At 33.1% G+C, this 15,769-nt stretch overlaps 2 protein-coding genes across 3 annotated transcripts in view; one reads left to right on the forward strand and one right to left on the reverse strand.

The window, feature by feature from the left end:
- Positions 1-184: 184 nt before the first annotated feature.
- On the reverse strand, positions 185-3,724 carry LOC104822723 (protein CWC15 homolog). The gene is made up of 10 exons (XM_010554051.1): positions 3,446-3,724; positions 3,007-3,113; positions 2,847-2,888; positions 2,678-2,765; positions 2,134-2,233; positions 1,852-1,952; positions 1,117-1,770; positions 896-975; positions 724-812; positions 185-641 (listed from the first exon to the last, which is right to left on the reverse strand). Exons 1-7 carry the CDS (start codon positions 3,574-3,576, stop codon positions 1,647-1,649), a joined length of 693 nt encoding a protein of 230 aa, XP_010552353.1. The 5' UTR covers positions 3,577-3,724; the 3' UTR covers positions 185-641; positions 724-812; positions 896-975; positions 1,117-1,646.
- Positions 3,725-12,970: 9,246 nt separating this feature from the next.
- The window catches only part of LOC104822726 (phosphatidylinositol/phosphatidylcholine transfer protein SFH1), a 3,247-nt gene continuing 448 nt past the window's right edge, over positions 12,971-15,769 (forward strand). The window contains exons 1-10 of one of the 2 annotated variants that reach the window (XM_010554057.2): positions 12,971-13,195; positions 13,307-13,335; positions 14,163-14,246; positions 14,337-14,390; positions 14,479-14,556; positions 14,777-14,830; positions 14,950-15,009; positions 15,093-15,188; positions 15,282-15,464; positions 15,665-15,769. In XM_010554057.2, coding sequence (XP_010552359.1) covers positions 13,141-13,195; positions 13,307-13,335; positions 14,163-14,246; positions 14,337-14,390; positions 14,479-14,556; positions 14,777-14,830; positions 14,950-15,009; positions 15,093-15,188; positions 15,282-15,464; positions 15,665-15,769 — 798 coding nt within the window. In that variant the 5' untranslated portion in view covers positions 12,971-13,140. The remainder of the gene's footprint in view (positions 13,196-13,306; positions 13,336-14,162; positions 14,247-14,336; positions 14,391-14,478; positions 14,557-14,776; positions 14,831-14,949; positions 15,010-15,092; positions 15,189-15,281; positions 15,465-15,664) is intronic. The other variant, XM_010554056.1, reaches the window with a different exon arrangement.

The raw sequence follows: 15,769 nt of genomic DNA on the forward strand, positions 1-15,769 counted from the left end.
TATTAATCTTTGAAAATTATTCAAAAAGTTCCCTGTAAACCTTAACATAATGTCAATGATAATACTATCACTCTTCTACAAAACTCGCAACCCTTAATGCCATCGCAAAGATCAAATTCTGCGCACTTGAAGCATGTGGCCTACCAACCCAAACACCCTAAGGGAAAAAAAGGTAAGAAACAGAAAGCAAGAAAGATTCAGGTTTACCATCCACTGAGCTCTCCCAATGCATATCTATCTATCTTCACACACACCCTTATTCCTTGGCTTGTTATATAATAACACAACCCTTCACCCGGAACCCATCCAAAAACCGTTATGCAGTATGAAGATGTGGAGTACAAGGTGAGGAACAGGCAAGCTACAGTAACATGGTGGGATCACAGAATTGGAGCTGAAAGAGAAGGAAGAAAACCACAGAAACAGGAAGGCACCAGAACATCTTCAGCTGGCAATCCAAGTGAAAGGACTGGACACTTTCATGGTGGGATGATCAGTTCTTGACCATTTTCAGAAGAACCTTCCGAGAGCGATGTTTGTAGGGACTACTTTGATAAGCTAAGATTTGTTCAAGCCCTCAGAATTGCTCTTATGTTGGGTCTGCTATGGTGCCAACCAAAGACAACGCAGAAGCACACACCCTAGAGACCAAGCGATCAAACTCGTATCAGCGTTCTATTTATACCAAAGCTGTAAAACTCTTACTTATTTCATAACTTGTACCTGCAGGTTGGCTTGATGTTCTACATCTGCATCTTCTGGACGTCTTCATCCATCTTTGGAGCAGTACATGTTTTCCCCTTTGAGAAGATCTACATAGTGAACGAAAGAAATTACAGACTAAGTGTATACTACGTATGCAGTACACTGTGATATGGCGGCGCAAGTTTTCTACCCGGCATGCTTCATGTATAATGCTGGAACCATGAGATACAACTTTACATGGTAATGATATCATAGGGTAAGCCACATTGACTGCAAGACAAACAATCACACACACGTAAACACGAGGACTTCACGGGATAGAGAATAAAGTTAATTGCATATGTTTGAGTAATGTGCATAGAAGGAATGCCTAATGCTCTTTTAAACTGGTAAATGCATTGCAGCACATACCAAAGTTCATGCAATGGTTGAAGTAGTTGTCCTTCATGCACTACGGCTTTCGGCTGCTGCTAAAAGTCTGGTACTCAGGCGACCAGCTTTATGAATGTGGGAGCAAAGTCAGCTGCAGGAAACAGCAGAGCTCATCTTCCTTCGATACAATCAACTTGCCTGGTGGCTTGTAAGAACTATGGGTTCTGCTTGCCACTTCGAAAGTCTTGTGGCTACCGCCTCTGTGCCTACTTCGAAAGAGAATCAATTATCAGTCCTCTCTGATAATAAGACGTGAGCTGAAAAATATATGCAACCTTATACAGCAACTCTGGCATTAGATTCCTCAGTCAGTCTCTCTCGCCAGTTTTGAAATGCCAAAAGTGTTAAATGGCAGGCAGGCACGAAGCATTCAAGTTTAAGTGTATGGGTTTGATATATCATATGAGCCATCATAGAATTCTCATTGTTATAGTACAAAGACGTCAAAACCCAAGACAGAATATAAAGCATCAGTTCATCGTACAAAAAGCAATAACAACTCTGTCCAATCACTTCATGTATTTCTGCAGGAATTTTCGGTGGAAGTCATTCCTGATCGTGTCATTGATGAAGCGCTTAGCTGCTTTTGTTTCTCCGCGTGCCTGATTCTTGAACACAACATCATCATCCCACCTAAAGAATCATAATCTCCGCCTCATATATTTACATATGATTCCAATAATCATAAAAAGACAAGGTTTTCAGCCGAATAACCTCCTTTTGACATTGAATGAGGTTGGATGGTTAAGTAGTGGATTCCCTTTAAGAAGTGCTTCTTCCTTGGCTTTTAGCTCTTCCTCCTGCTGCTGGTTTTCCTGGATAACACACATAATACAATGTTTTACCAAACAATGCAACCTACCACACGTTTACAAATATGGATTTCCCACACTAATTGTTCATGTCGAAGAGTTAAAACAAATTATTGAAACCTATTCTAGCTATCGATGGAACAGTATCTGCACAGATTTCCTCCACAAACAAAACTGATCTTACCTTCCTAAGCTTCTCCTCTGCTCTTTCTTTCTTTATTTGCTCAAGTTCAGCCAAAAGAGCTTCAGTGTCGTCCTCATCATCATCGTCACTTTCTTCATCACTAATACAAACATCAAACCAAATAAGAATTTAAAAGAGATTAAAAAGTTTGTTTTGGAGAAAGAGTTGTGACATCACATTTCAAGAGAAATGACAACCAAGACTGCCATTTCCCCCTACAACGAACAGTCAGTCGTTCAATAAGGGATGACAAATTACTACAAATGACATGGTATGAAACAATACCAAAAGGAAATAAGGTAAAATGGACAAACTTTTTTTTTTTTTAACTGAGAAGTCCAATAGAAATATAGAATGCAGCTAATATAAAACCATTCGGAAACATCCCAACATCATCAGCATATCATGGCCAAATGAAGCAAGCACAAGTTACAACTATAAGCTTGATTCTTATAATCAAAGTAACCTAAAAGGAACAGAAGACTGTGGGAGAAAACATAAAATAACAAAGAAAGACAATACGGGCAATGGTCAAGTTACAAACCTGTCATTTTCACTTCTGATCTCAATGTCGGAATCATCGGCATCTGCACTACGAGGAACAATCCGGTCTTCAGGATCCCTTTTAGAACCTACAGACAAGGTATTCATGTCAGAAAATATCCTGAACAAAGTATACTGGGATTCACAAACGTCACTAAAGGTTTTCCAACCTTCCAGAAGAAGCTGATTTCCCCTTCTGCGATCTCTATCATCTGAAATGGCACACCAGTACGCATCAATACAGATGCAGCAGCCACAGAAAGAGTAGAAACAAAATAACATCATCATAGTGAGAAAGCAAGATATATTCTCAACAGCCAACATGTTTACCACTGTAAGACTTGTCTTTGGACGAGAAATGTCTCCTCTCACGCTCCTCAAGCTCATCACGAAGATTCTTCTTTTGCAACTCCTCTTGAGTGTGCTGTCCTTCCCTCCTGAGAAACAAAACGAATACAAACACGTAACCATATCCAGCCAACAAAAGGCCCTCAAAAGATCAAAACATCACACACCTTCACATACTGTGACAATTATACCAGAGAGCTACCAAAGGGGGAAGGTAACATCAATAATAAACCGATTTCTTTAAGAAAACACGAAACGCGCAAAATCCTCTCATGTTCCACGGCAATAAACCCTAGAAATCTAGCCAACCTCACAGTCACCGATCAATTCTATCAAGAGGAACCCTACAACAAACAAAGCATAATGAAAGAAAATCCCAATTCGTGATCAAAATCGGGAGAGACGCCGATTGAAATCTCACCTTGGTTTGAGAGTGGTATGAGCGGCGACATCTCTGGAGGAATATTTCTGAGAGGGACCGAAGATCCGAGCACCACCTTGCTCGTTGCCACCCTTGGCGGGAGCCCAAGTCGGCCGAGCAGCGGTAGTCATTTCCGATCACAAAGCTTCGATCTTCAAGAAAATCCCCAATCGAAGATAACTCGAGAGAGATGAACCAGGCGGTGAGAATCGAACGACGATTTGAATAGAAAATCGCGTGTTTACGTGACTGTCTAATTACTTAATTCACCTTTACGAATTATGGAAGGTCGGCAACAAATGTTTTGGTACTTCACCAGCAAAATTAAAAAAAAAAAAACAAATCTTTGGGTAATTCAAGTAAATATAATCTATTGTTGGGCCTTTATAAGAAATATGTTGGGCCTAACTTGAGCCCAATTAGTCGCATATCGTACATCTTTGGGTTTATGCATGAAAAATCATAACATCTGATTATAACGATCTAATTTGAAGATTTAAGATGTTATATTGCATTTTATAAGTCAATGATTTAAAATATTAAATTTAAGTATTTTTTTTAGAATTTAATATTGTTGTTTTCCTTTTCTGTAAGGTAAAGGTTTTGAAAATGATATATATATTTTTTCTATTGATGTTGTTTATATTATATAATTCGAATCGTTAATACCAATCCTAACAACAAGGGAGGGATTCATCTTTTGAAGCCGCATAAAACACGTTTACACTTTTTGTACAATGCGTTGGCTTTTCGTCAAACCCAATTAGTCACATTTTCTATATAATGTTTGTTGGATTGTTTTTAAAATGGTTTTCAATTAATGGTGTGTAAAATGTTTCAGATTAAACAAATAGTTTTTAAAATGAAACGCATAATATAAAAATTATTATGAAAATAAAATATATATTACTGTGTCCATATGAATTATTATTATTATTATTGCAATTATTTGTTGCAAACACAAACTTTTTTATCCGTGTCGCAATGCCCTCCTTTCGGACATTGGAAGAAGCAATCAACACACCGAAATTCATGATCCAACAATCCTTCGTCGGTCAACGCCTTTGACTTCATTTCTCTTGCATTTGCGCTGATACCTCCAACATCTCCTTCTTCATCAACCCAAAATATAGCGTATGTAAATTAATAATTATTTTGTGCATTTTAAATCGGACGTTGAAGATTATATGTATGTAAACTATAATTATCACGTCATATTGAAGATTTTTTATTAATAAAATCAAAATCCACGAAATAGAATGTGATGCGAACAAAATACTTACGGAAGGTAATAACGAGGAGGAAAACCAAGAATGCCAACTTCAAAGACATTTTATTCGTTTTGGAATTGGATGTAACAAGTTTTTTTTTTTTGTTTATGAGTATTTCGTAAAGTTCAGATATTGTAGACTGTGTTTATATAGTGGAGAGAAAAATGACGGTTTCAGTGCAGATTGCAATTCAATTAGGTAACAAATCATGAGAATTCTATTTCTACAATTGTAAATAAATAAATAAAATCATACATGGGTATCTTAGTGAATAAATATTTCTTGGAAAATTATCTACACATTTAAGTGACAAAAAAAACGAAAGTAACGGAAGCCAGTAGGAGAAGATGGGGTTTTATTATAAAAATTCAAATCAAATCAAAGAAGGCAGCAAATCGAGCGTAATTCGTTGAAATATTGTTAAAATGGTATGCATATATATATATATATAATATGAGTTTACTTTATCATTGCCTTCGATTTGTTATTTATTTTGATGCATTTTGTAAAAGAGTCTATCCATGTCCCAATAGATTAAATCAAAAGCAGGCCTCAATTTAATGATGATGATGATGAGCTGTATTACTTTAATATTCCGACACGGACCAAACGAATAATCAATAAGGCTAATAATAATAATAATAAAAATAATTTGTTACTATTAAAAAACTTGTGATTTGAATTCATAATAAAATATTCATTTCAAACAAATATGTTTCAAAATTTAAATCGTTGTTCTTAGGGTGGACGATCGGGTCACTTCGAGTTAACCGGATTCAGTTAATTCAAATTCAGATATTTTGAGTTTAAAATATTTATATCCAATCGGATATATAATTTTAATCGATTCGGTTTAATTCGGATTTGGGTTCGGATTCGGTTTAGGTTTATCCAAATAAAATTCGATAAAAAGTTCCGTCAATTATCTTATAAAAAATTACAAAAACCATATTCGTATATCATTATCTCATATCACAGCAAAACAAACAGTAAAATATTCATTAAATTAATCTTCTCAAACAAAATTTCCATTTTGTGAATCTTGTAAATAATAAAACAATAACAAATTAAATATCTATTAACCAATCAAATAATCAATAAGGCTAATAATAATAATAATTTGATTTATTAGGTTTTGGATCCAATTATTCGGTAAAAATAATTGACAAGGCTAATTTTGTGTAAAGCCCAATAAACTGGGCTTAACTTTGGCCCAATTAGTTGAGAAAACAACCGCGTTCGACCTCGAGTTTTATGTAGGGCAAGAACTACTCAATTATATTCGGTTTAAAAAAACAATATAACTATTAAGTTTTTATATTAAATTTGACCCAATTCGATTCGATTTCAATTTTTATTGATAAAATACTTGTTTTTAAAAAAAATACGGATTTTTCCTTTTTTTATTTGGTTCAAATCGATTTCTTCGTTTTTAGAATAATTATAACTATTTCGTTTTTATACCGATTACGGATTCAGAAAAGCGTCAATTATTCGGATGTTACAAATTGATTATCCATGCAAACCTCGATATTTATATCTTATAAATATATATTTTTATTTAAAATCGGACATGAAGAAAGTTGCATATGAAAATAAAATAGAGATCAGCGGAATAAAGGTAAGAGGATCCATATAATATATTTTTTTTATAAAAAAAAAATCACGGGTTGCAAACACAGAATCCGTTCTTGCAAAAGCCTCCTTTCCGCAGGGGACATTCGAAGAAACAATCATTTCCCCTTTGGCACGGCAGCTCTTCGTTTGTCGCCGTTTTCGGCTTCACCTCTCCCGCATTCACGTATTTCCTTCCGACATCTCCTTCTTCATCCCAAAAAATATAATATACATTATATATATCCATTTGAATCGTTAGTTTTTCAAAATTTATAATTAAAAATAAATAAATATATGAAATGATGCGGTATTTAAATATTTTAATAAATAAAAACCAGAAAATAGGATGTGATGGTAAGAAAATGCTTACGGAAGGTAACGAGGAGGAGGAAAACCAAGAAGACCACCTTCAAAGATGTCATCTTATTCATTTTTTTTAGAGTATTTCGGAAAACGAATATCGTGCCCCTTTTGTATTTGTAGTGGAGAGTTGGCTCACAACAATTCTTCAACTAATATACATTATATATTTATATATGAAAGTATAATAAATATGGAAATCAAATCAAATGAAATCTTACGTTGACCAAAAGAACTGAAAGATATGGAAGTCAAGGAAAGAGCTTTATGAAAATAGAATCAAATCAAAATCAAGGAAGGTAAGGTAGTAAATCGAATTAAACAAGGCTAATTTGGTTTTGAGTCCAATAAATTTGGGCTTTTGAACTTTTGTTGGGCTTTTTAACTTCGGCTCAATGAACAATATATATATATATATATATAAGGTAATAACGAGGAGGAAAACCAAGAATGCCAACTTCAAAGACATTTTATTCGTTTTGGAATTGGATGTAACAAGTTTTTTTTTTTTGTTTATGAGTATTTCGTAAAGTTCAGATATTGTAGACTGTGTTTATATAGTGGAGAGAAAAATGACGGTTTCAGTGCAGATTGCAATTCAATTAGGTAACAAATCATGAGAATTCTATTTCTACAATTGTAAATAAATAAATAAAATCATACATGGGTATCTTAGTGAATAAATATTTCTTGGAAAATTATCTACACATTTAAGTGACAAAAAAAACGAAAGTAACGGAAGCCAGTAGGAGAAGATGGGGTTTTATTATAAAAATTCAAATCAAATCAAAGAAGGCAGCAAATCGAGCGTAATTCGTTGAAATATTGTTAAAATGGTATGCATATATATATATATATATATATATATTCGAACGACGATTTGAATAGAAAATCGCGTGTTTACGTGACTGTCTAATTACTTAATTCACCTTTACGAATTATGGAAGGTCGGCAACAAATGTTTTGGTACTTCACCAGCAAAATTAAAAAAAAAAAAACAAATCTTTGGGTAATTCAAGTAAATATAATCTATTGTTGGGCCTTTATAAGAAATATGTTGGGCCTAACTTGAGCCCAATTAGTCGCATATCGTACATCTTTGGGTTTATGCATGAAAAATCATAACATCTGATTATAACGATCTAATTTGAAGATTTAAGATGTTATATTGCATTTTATAAGTCAATGATTTAAAATATTAAATTTAAGTATTTTTTTTAGAATTTAATATTGTTGTTTTCCTTTTCTGTAAGGTAAAGGTTTTGAAAATGATATATATATTTTTTCTATTGATGTTGTTTATATTATATAATTCGAATCGTTAATACCAATCCTAACAACAAGGGAGGGATTCATCTTTTGAAGCCGCATAAAACACGTTTACACTTTTTGTACAATGCGTTGGCTTTTCGTCAAACCCAATTAGTCACATTTTCTATATAATGTTTGTTGGATTGTTTTTAAAATGGTTTTCAATTAATGGTGTGTAAAATGTTTCAGATTAAACAAATAGTTTTTAAAATGAAACGCATAATATAAAAATTATTATGAAAATAAAATATATATTACTGTGTCCATATGAATTATTATTATTATTATTGCAATTATTTGTTGCAAACACAAACTTTTTTATCCGTGTCGCAATGCCCTCCTTTCGGACATTGGAAGAAGCAATCAACACACCGAAATTCATGATCCAACAATCCTTCGTCGGTCAACGCCTTTGACTTCATTTCTCTTGCATTTGCGCTGATGCCTCCAACATCTCCTTCTTCATCCACCCAAAATATAGCGTACGTAAATTAATAATTATTTTGTGCATTTTAAATCGGACGTTGAAGATTTTATGTATGTAAACTATAATTATCACGTCATATTGAAGATTTTTTTATTAATAAAATCAAAATCCACGAAATAGAATGTGATGCAAACAAAATACTTACGGAAGTTAATAACGAGGAGAAAAACCAAAAATGCCAACTTCAAAGACATTTTATTCGTTTTGGAATTGGATGTAACAAGTTTTTTTTTCTTGAGTATTTCGTAAAGCTCAGATATTGTCGATTGTACTTATAGTGGAGAGAAAAATGACGGTTTCAGTGCAGATTGCAATTCAATTAGGTAACAAAATCATGATAATTTTATTTCTACAATTGTAAATAAATAAATAAATAATCATACTTGGGAATCTTAGTGAATAAATATTTCATGGAAAATTATCTACACATTTAACACGAAAAACGAAAGTAACGGAAGCCAATAAGAGAAGGTGGAGCTTTATTATAAATTTCAAATCAAATCAAAGAAGGTATCAAATTGATTGTAATTTGTTGAAATATTTTAAAAATAGTATATATATATATATATGTTATCCAACAAATAATTTGTTGTTACGAATATTCGATCTACCTTATCAGACAAATCGACACCAATTAGGCACCCTGTTTATTTTGATACATTTTGTAAAAAGAGACTATCTATTTTCCAATAGATTAAATCAAAGGCCGACTTCAATTTAACGGTGAAAGGTCTCATAATAACCAATGATGATGATGATGATGAGCTTCATTACCTTATTATTCAGACGCAGACCAAACAAATAATCAAGAAGGCTAATAATAATACTTCCTCCGCGTAATTTAATTTTAGATGACGTTTTGATATTATTTTGATATTATGCACAAATATTAAGAAAAAAATAGTAGGACTAAAATACCCTTATTTACTTAATTTTACATTTTTTTTATCTAATTAATGATTATCATCTTTCTCATTATATTAATCATTTAATCCTCTCTCTACCATGAAAATATGTATTTTAAAACTAAAATTATTTTTTATATTCAATTGAATCAACGATCTCAATTTTTTCCAAAAAATTCAAATCGAATTCGTACTTAACGGCAGATCTATCATTCTTGATTGTCGAAATATTATTCATAAATATATCATCGTCTTCCTTCCATCCTTCCATCTAGATGAACTATTAAATTTTTTGAAGTTTTTCATTTTGTATAATATTGTTTAGAAGAAGGATTTAAATAAGATTAAAAAAAGATATTTGTTGGAAATTAATCGACAATTATTATGATGGAAAATGTGTAAAGTATTGTTATGTGCGTAGAATAATTGACCATTATTAATAAAGGGTAATGTTGAAAAAAAATATAAAAATTATATGAAAAACAACAAAACGTCATTTATTTTAAAATAAAAAAATTAGCCATGACATCTAAAATTAAATAGAGGGAGTAATAATTTAGTGTTTTAGGTTTTAGACTCAACTATTCAGTAAAAATAATCAATAAGGTTAATTTTGTGCAAATTACAATATGTTGGGCTTAACATTGGCCCAATTAATAGAGAAAATAACCAGCTAATTTTTTAGTGTGCCAACTCGAATTGTCTGTAATAAAAATATCGGTCCCTTTCTATGTAAGGCAAGAACTACTCATATATTAAAATTATTACTATTCGGTTTTTATATTGAATTTAATTCAATTTAATTCAATTATTTTATTTCATTTGATTTCATTTCTTTTATGATAAATACTTATTTTAAAAAAATATGTTTTTTTCGATTTTATTTTGTTCAATTTGATTTCTTCGATTTTAGAATAATTATAACTATTTAGTTTTTATATTGAATACAATTTTATGTTATTTGATACAGATAACGTCAATTATTCGGATATTAAACAAATTAGTTATCCGTGCAAACCTCGATATTTTTGTAATATATTTTTTTATTTAAAATCGAATATGAAGAAAGTTATAGCAGAAAATAAAATAGAGATTAGCGGAATAAAGAGCCGTTATATTTTTTTATATATAAAAAAGAAAAATCACGGGTTGCAGACACAGAATCCGTTCCTGCAAAAACCTCCTTTCCGTAGGGGACATTCGAAGAAGCAATCATATCCCCTTTGGCACGGCAGCTCTTCGCTTGTCGCCGCTTTTGGCTTCACCTCTCTCGCACTCACATATTTCCCTCCAACATCTCCTTCTTCATCCCAAAAATATAATATTATATATATATATCGATTCGAATGGTTAGTTTTCCAAAATTTATAATTAAAAATTAATAAATGTACCAAACGATGTAGTATTTGAATATTTTAATAAATTAAAACCAGAAAATAGGATGTGATGCTAAGAAAATGCTTACTGAAAGTAACGAGGAGGAGGAAAACCAAGAAGGTCACCTTCAAAGACATCATCTTATTCATTTTTTTTAAGTATTTGGGAAAATGAATATCGTACCCCTATTTGTAGTGGAGAGTTGGCTCACTGCAATTCTTCAACTAAGTAAGAAATCATAAGTTAAGTTAATAAATCATATATGCTTGTATATGAGAGTATAATAAATATGGAAATCAAATTGAATCAAATGAAATCTTACGTTGACTTCCACCGGGCCAAACTTTACCAAAAAAAAAAAAATCTTACGTTGACCAAGAAAAACGGAAAGATGTGGAAGCCAAGGAAGGAGCTTTATGAAAATAGAATCAAATCAAAATCAAGGGAGGTAAGGTAAGGTAGTAAATCGAATTAAACAAGGCTAATTTAGTTTTGAGTCCAATAAATTTGGGCCTTTGAACTTTTGTTGGGCTTTTTAACTTTGGTTCAATGGACAAAGACTATATATATGTATCGTTGTTTTTATGTCCGTATTCCTTGCTTGTACACATGCTGGCTTGAAGAGTTTAAGCACATAGTAACATCTATATATGTATATATGTATATATACAAGGGAAACTAAAACAGGAATTTACAATTAAAATTAGCCATATCAAACGGATCGATCTTTCATCGAGTTGGTTCATGGATATTTCAGCCCATTTACAAACGGACCTCGTCATGATCCAGCAAATGCGGACAGATCACGGACCAGTCCGCGGGCTGAATATATATATTTTTTAAACCTAAAACCCGATTTCTCATGCTGGTTGGAATTACTTAATAAATCGATTAAAACAATTTGTTATGATTTTTTTTGTTAGTATTTATAATTTGTTTGATTAATTTAACATACTAATTGTTCATAATAGATAGTATTATGAGTTTTTCTGTAATATTATTTTATCTTAAATTTTTGTTAGCCGTTAGACTTGCCTAACCAAAATGTTGTAAATCATAAAAAAAAAAAGGGAAATAGGAAAATGTTCAAAGAAAAATTAATTTCTTAGGATGCATTATTAGTTATAAATCAAAAGCGAGAGAGAAGATAGCGCATGCATAAGGCAATCCGAATATTTACAATAGAATAAAGAAGACTAACACATTATTAGGCGAGGGTCAATTATGTTTCCTTTTTGAATATTTGGTACGTTGGAATCTCATTTCATTTTTTTCCTTTATGATCTTAATATATATATTTTTTAAAAATAAATCAAAGTGATTAAATATTGTATCAACTCAAGGCATCTTATTCCCTTTTTGCTGCCTTCCTATATAAAAATGTTAAACTTTGGATTATTATAGTATATGGGCATTATTAAATTCCGCCATACTTGCAGTGTGTGTTGTATTGATTATAAACCATCGTACCAAATTCAGAATCTAGTGGGCCAATTGTTAATTTTATTTGGGTAAATCCTATAATATCTATACAATTTTAATTTTAATTTCAAGACCTTGACATTAAAATAAAAAACTATTATACGATAAGAATTGAACGTTTTTATCTGTTTATTAACATCTTTTACAATATTAAGTTCCGCTTCTTCCTTTTCTGATTTCATGATAATCCACCAAGTATTTGATCAGCATATCTATCGACTTGCTTTTTCCTATCTTAAATAATAATATATGCTTCATATATACATATATATATATATATATATGTTTGAACATAATTATAATTTGACGCTGTTAGTTCTTGATAGAGTCACTGTACATTTGTTGGCTTTATTCCCATGGGATCAGTTTATTTTTTTTTAAAGGCAGGAAATGATACTCTAAATAAATATGATATTTTTGAAGGAATATTTTCAGAATCAAAATTATAAGACGGTGACGAGATTGTGGAATGGAATACGGTGGAAAATAATATGAAAAAAAAAGCGTTGGATTCTTTCGCTTTTGGTATGTTTGATTCGAGCGTTGATTTTTCATAAAATAATCAAAAATAAAACAATTTCCTTTTCTGGGCACGAGCCCTCCAATTTTGTCTAATTAGCTTCAAATTTTACGCAATAAAAAAAATAAAAAAAAAGGGAGGACGCATGGCGAAAATGTTTAATTTTATGTAATAAATATGCCCTTTTTTTGCGCCTCTGATGAATGCTCTTCCTCTTCTTCTTCGCCCTATAAAAAAGACCACTTTTCCCCCCCATTTTTACCGCACCGCTCCATTGTCCGAAGATTCAGAGATCAGCCCTCTCCAGGTTTCTTACTTGGGTTCCGTTTTCTTGATCCGTGAGCTCAGGCATCTAGGAGAGAGAGATGGGCATCGTTAATGAAGAAGCGGTCAGGCAATTCCGTACTCTAATGGAAGATGGTGCGATTTCTCCTCCGGAAACAAATTAGTTGATTTGCTTGCTTTGTTCCCAAAAAGTTCAATTTTTTTTTTTTTTTGCTAAATCTCACCTACTTTTCATGGTCTTGGCAGTTGACGAATCATTGACAGAGTCGTTTGGGGTTAGTAAATTTCCCCTTCGGTTCTTTTTTCCTCTTTCTTTGTTTGGATGCCAAGAAAATATAAGTGGAGGGCTGTGAACTGATTTGTTTATCGAGCTGAAGAAATTTAGCTCGGGTTTGGTAATTATGGGTCTGCGAGTTTTGTTTTTTTTTTGTTTGGTAAACTGGAGTTTAAGCATTTGGCGTAGATTTGATCCGAGGCTCGGAATTCTGGTTCCACTTGTTCGGATCTAGATTTGTTCTAGTCTTTATATGCTGCATTTTTAGCTTTCAGAGTAGTGTAGTTGATTTCTCCTAATTCAATGTTCTTGTCAATCTACGGAGTCCCAAGGATGAGTATGATCTTCCTGAAAAAGGGCAACTTTGAAGTTTAGATAGACCCTTTGCTGGTGCAAGTTCATGACTTGGTGTCTGCTTTTATGACCAATGTTGTTTGTGTGGTGAAGGACTCTTGGAGATTGGTTGGTGAAGGATTCGATATCTCACCTTTGATTGAATGCCATTTCAATTCGATGCTTAGCTAGTGTTTAGGGATGTCAAGTTTGAAACTTTACTTACCACAAAAGGGAATTACTGACTGTGTTTTGCAGCATTTTCAAAGTTATTTAAACCTGCAAGGTTAAATTGCGTAGCGGAGACGGTTCACTTTGAGACCTTTTGCCCATGAAAAATATCGATTCTACAAGTTAAAATGCTCTCTAGTTACTGGACTGGAGTCTTGTGTGGTTAAATTGTTGTTCTTCTTGCGTGAGTTTGCTCGGTGCTAGAGTTATGGATACATATAATGTTGGATTTGCATATTCTAAAGTTTGGTGTTATGTTTGTAGAACATCTATCAAGGGTATCTGACCGAGACTTTGGCACGCTTTCTTAAAGCAAGGGAATGGAATGTCCAGAAGGCTCATAAAATGGTTCTATCCACTTGCTTTGCTCTTTCTGATATACCTTTGATGTGTTGCTTCCTCTTTTGGTCTGAACTAATGACCCCAAGTGTTTTCCAGTTGCTAGACTGTTTACAATGGAGGAAGCAAAATGAGATTGACAAGATACTAACAGTGAGTTTCCAGTTCCGTTATACAAGCGCAATATCAACGCGTTAGAGTCTCCAGTGATAACTGTTTCATCCCCAATTGATTTTTCCAGAAACCCATCGTTCCGGTTGATCTGTACAGAGCAATTAGAGACACCCAGCTTGTAGGATTGTCTGGATATTCAAAAGAGGTAGTCCTTTCTTCTAGTTCGATCTCCTTTTCAAGTCAACCTTCTGTAGTTTTCTCCCCAGCCCGATTAGATTCTTGGTTCATCCTTTTCTACTTGTTGATCCTAGTTTGTGAAAACCTAAACGCTGGATATGTGTATAAAGTGCTTTAAAATAGCATATGAAGCGTTCAATAATAACCTTTCTTTGATCCGGCCTTCACGTTCTCATCTTCATGTATAGGGACTCCCTGTCATTGCTATTGGTGTGGGGCTTAGCACATATGACAAAGCCTCCGTAAGTATCTCTATGCATTTCCATTTGTTTTTGTTAGCACTCCCTTTTTTATGTTATATTACCCAAGGACTTCATATAAAGTTGCATGTTTAACTTTAGCTCTCCGATTCTTCATTTAGGTTCACTATTATATACAATCTCACATTCAAATGAATGAGTACCGGGATCGAGTAATATTGGTAAGAACACACATTTTTGCTTCACAATCCTTCTCCTATACTTCATCAAGTTCTAAGCCTCAACATCATAAATTTCTTAATAGCCATCTGCCTCAAAGAAATTTGGGCGACCAATCTGTACGTGTTTGAAGATTTTGGATATGACTGGTTTGAAGCTTTCAGCACTGAGTCAAATCAAGGTGGTTCCTGTCCATAAAGATCTTCACTCACTAGCTTCCTCAGTTTTACAACTTCCATCATTTTTTCCTCACATTTCCTTCTGTCCCATGCAGCTAATGACTGCAATAACAACCATAGATGACTTGAACTATCCAGAGAAGACAGAGACATATTATATCGTCAATGCTCCTTATATATTTTCTGCTTGTTGGACGACCATAAAGCCCTTGTTGCAAGAGAGAACGAAGAGGAAGATTCAGGTTCTGAAGGGATGCGGAAGAGACGAGTTATTACAGGTAAGCTATTTGGTATTGCTCTTCGACCTGTAACCTTTCCCCCCGGTTTTGTCCTGTCCTGATGAGTTGTTAAACCAACGGGCTCGTATTAACCATCGAAACATGTAAGGCGAGGTATTCTGAACTGTGATAGCTCTTCATCTCTGGTAAAGTTTTCATCTTTTGACCCTTTTGTTTTTCTATATTGTGGTGTTATGCAGGTGATGGATTATGAATCTCTTCCACATTTCTGTAAAGTAGAAGGATCTGGATCTGGTAGGCATATCCGAAACGGAACAGTAGACAATTGTTTCTCTTTGGACCAC

Source organism: Tarenaya hassleriana, unplaced genomic scaffold, assembly GCF_000463585.1.
Source record: "Tarenaya hassleriana unplaced genomic scaffold, ASM46358v1 Cleome37, whole genome shotgun sequence".
NCBI classification, from domain to species: domain Eukaryota; kingdom Viridiplantae; phylum Streptophyta; class Magnoliopsida; order Brassicales; family Cleomaceae; genus Tarenaya; species Tarenaya hassleriana.

Coding starts and splice junctions, on each gene's coding strand:
- LOC104822723 (XM_010554051.1), bottom strand. CDS start 3,576: ATGACTACCGCTGCTCGGCCGACTTGGGCTCCCGCCAAGGGTGGCAAC. Junction 2,889..3,006: donor CAAAGACAAGTCTTACAGTG/GTAAACATGTTG, acceptor GTGCCATTTCAG/ATGATAGAGATCGCAGAAGG. Junction 1,771..1,851: donor TCATTCAATGTCAAAAGGAG/GTTATTCGGCTG, acceptor ATGATTCTTTAG/GTGGGATGATGATGTTGTGT.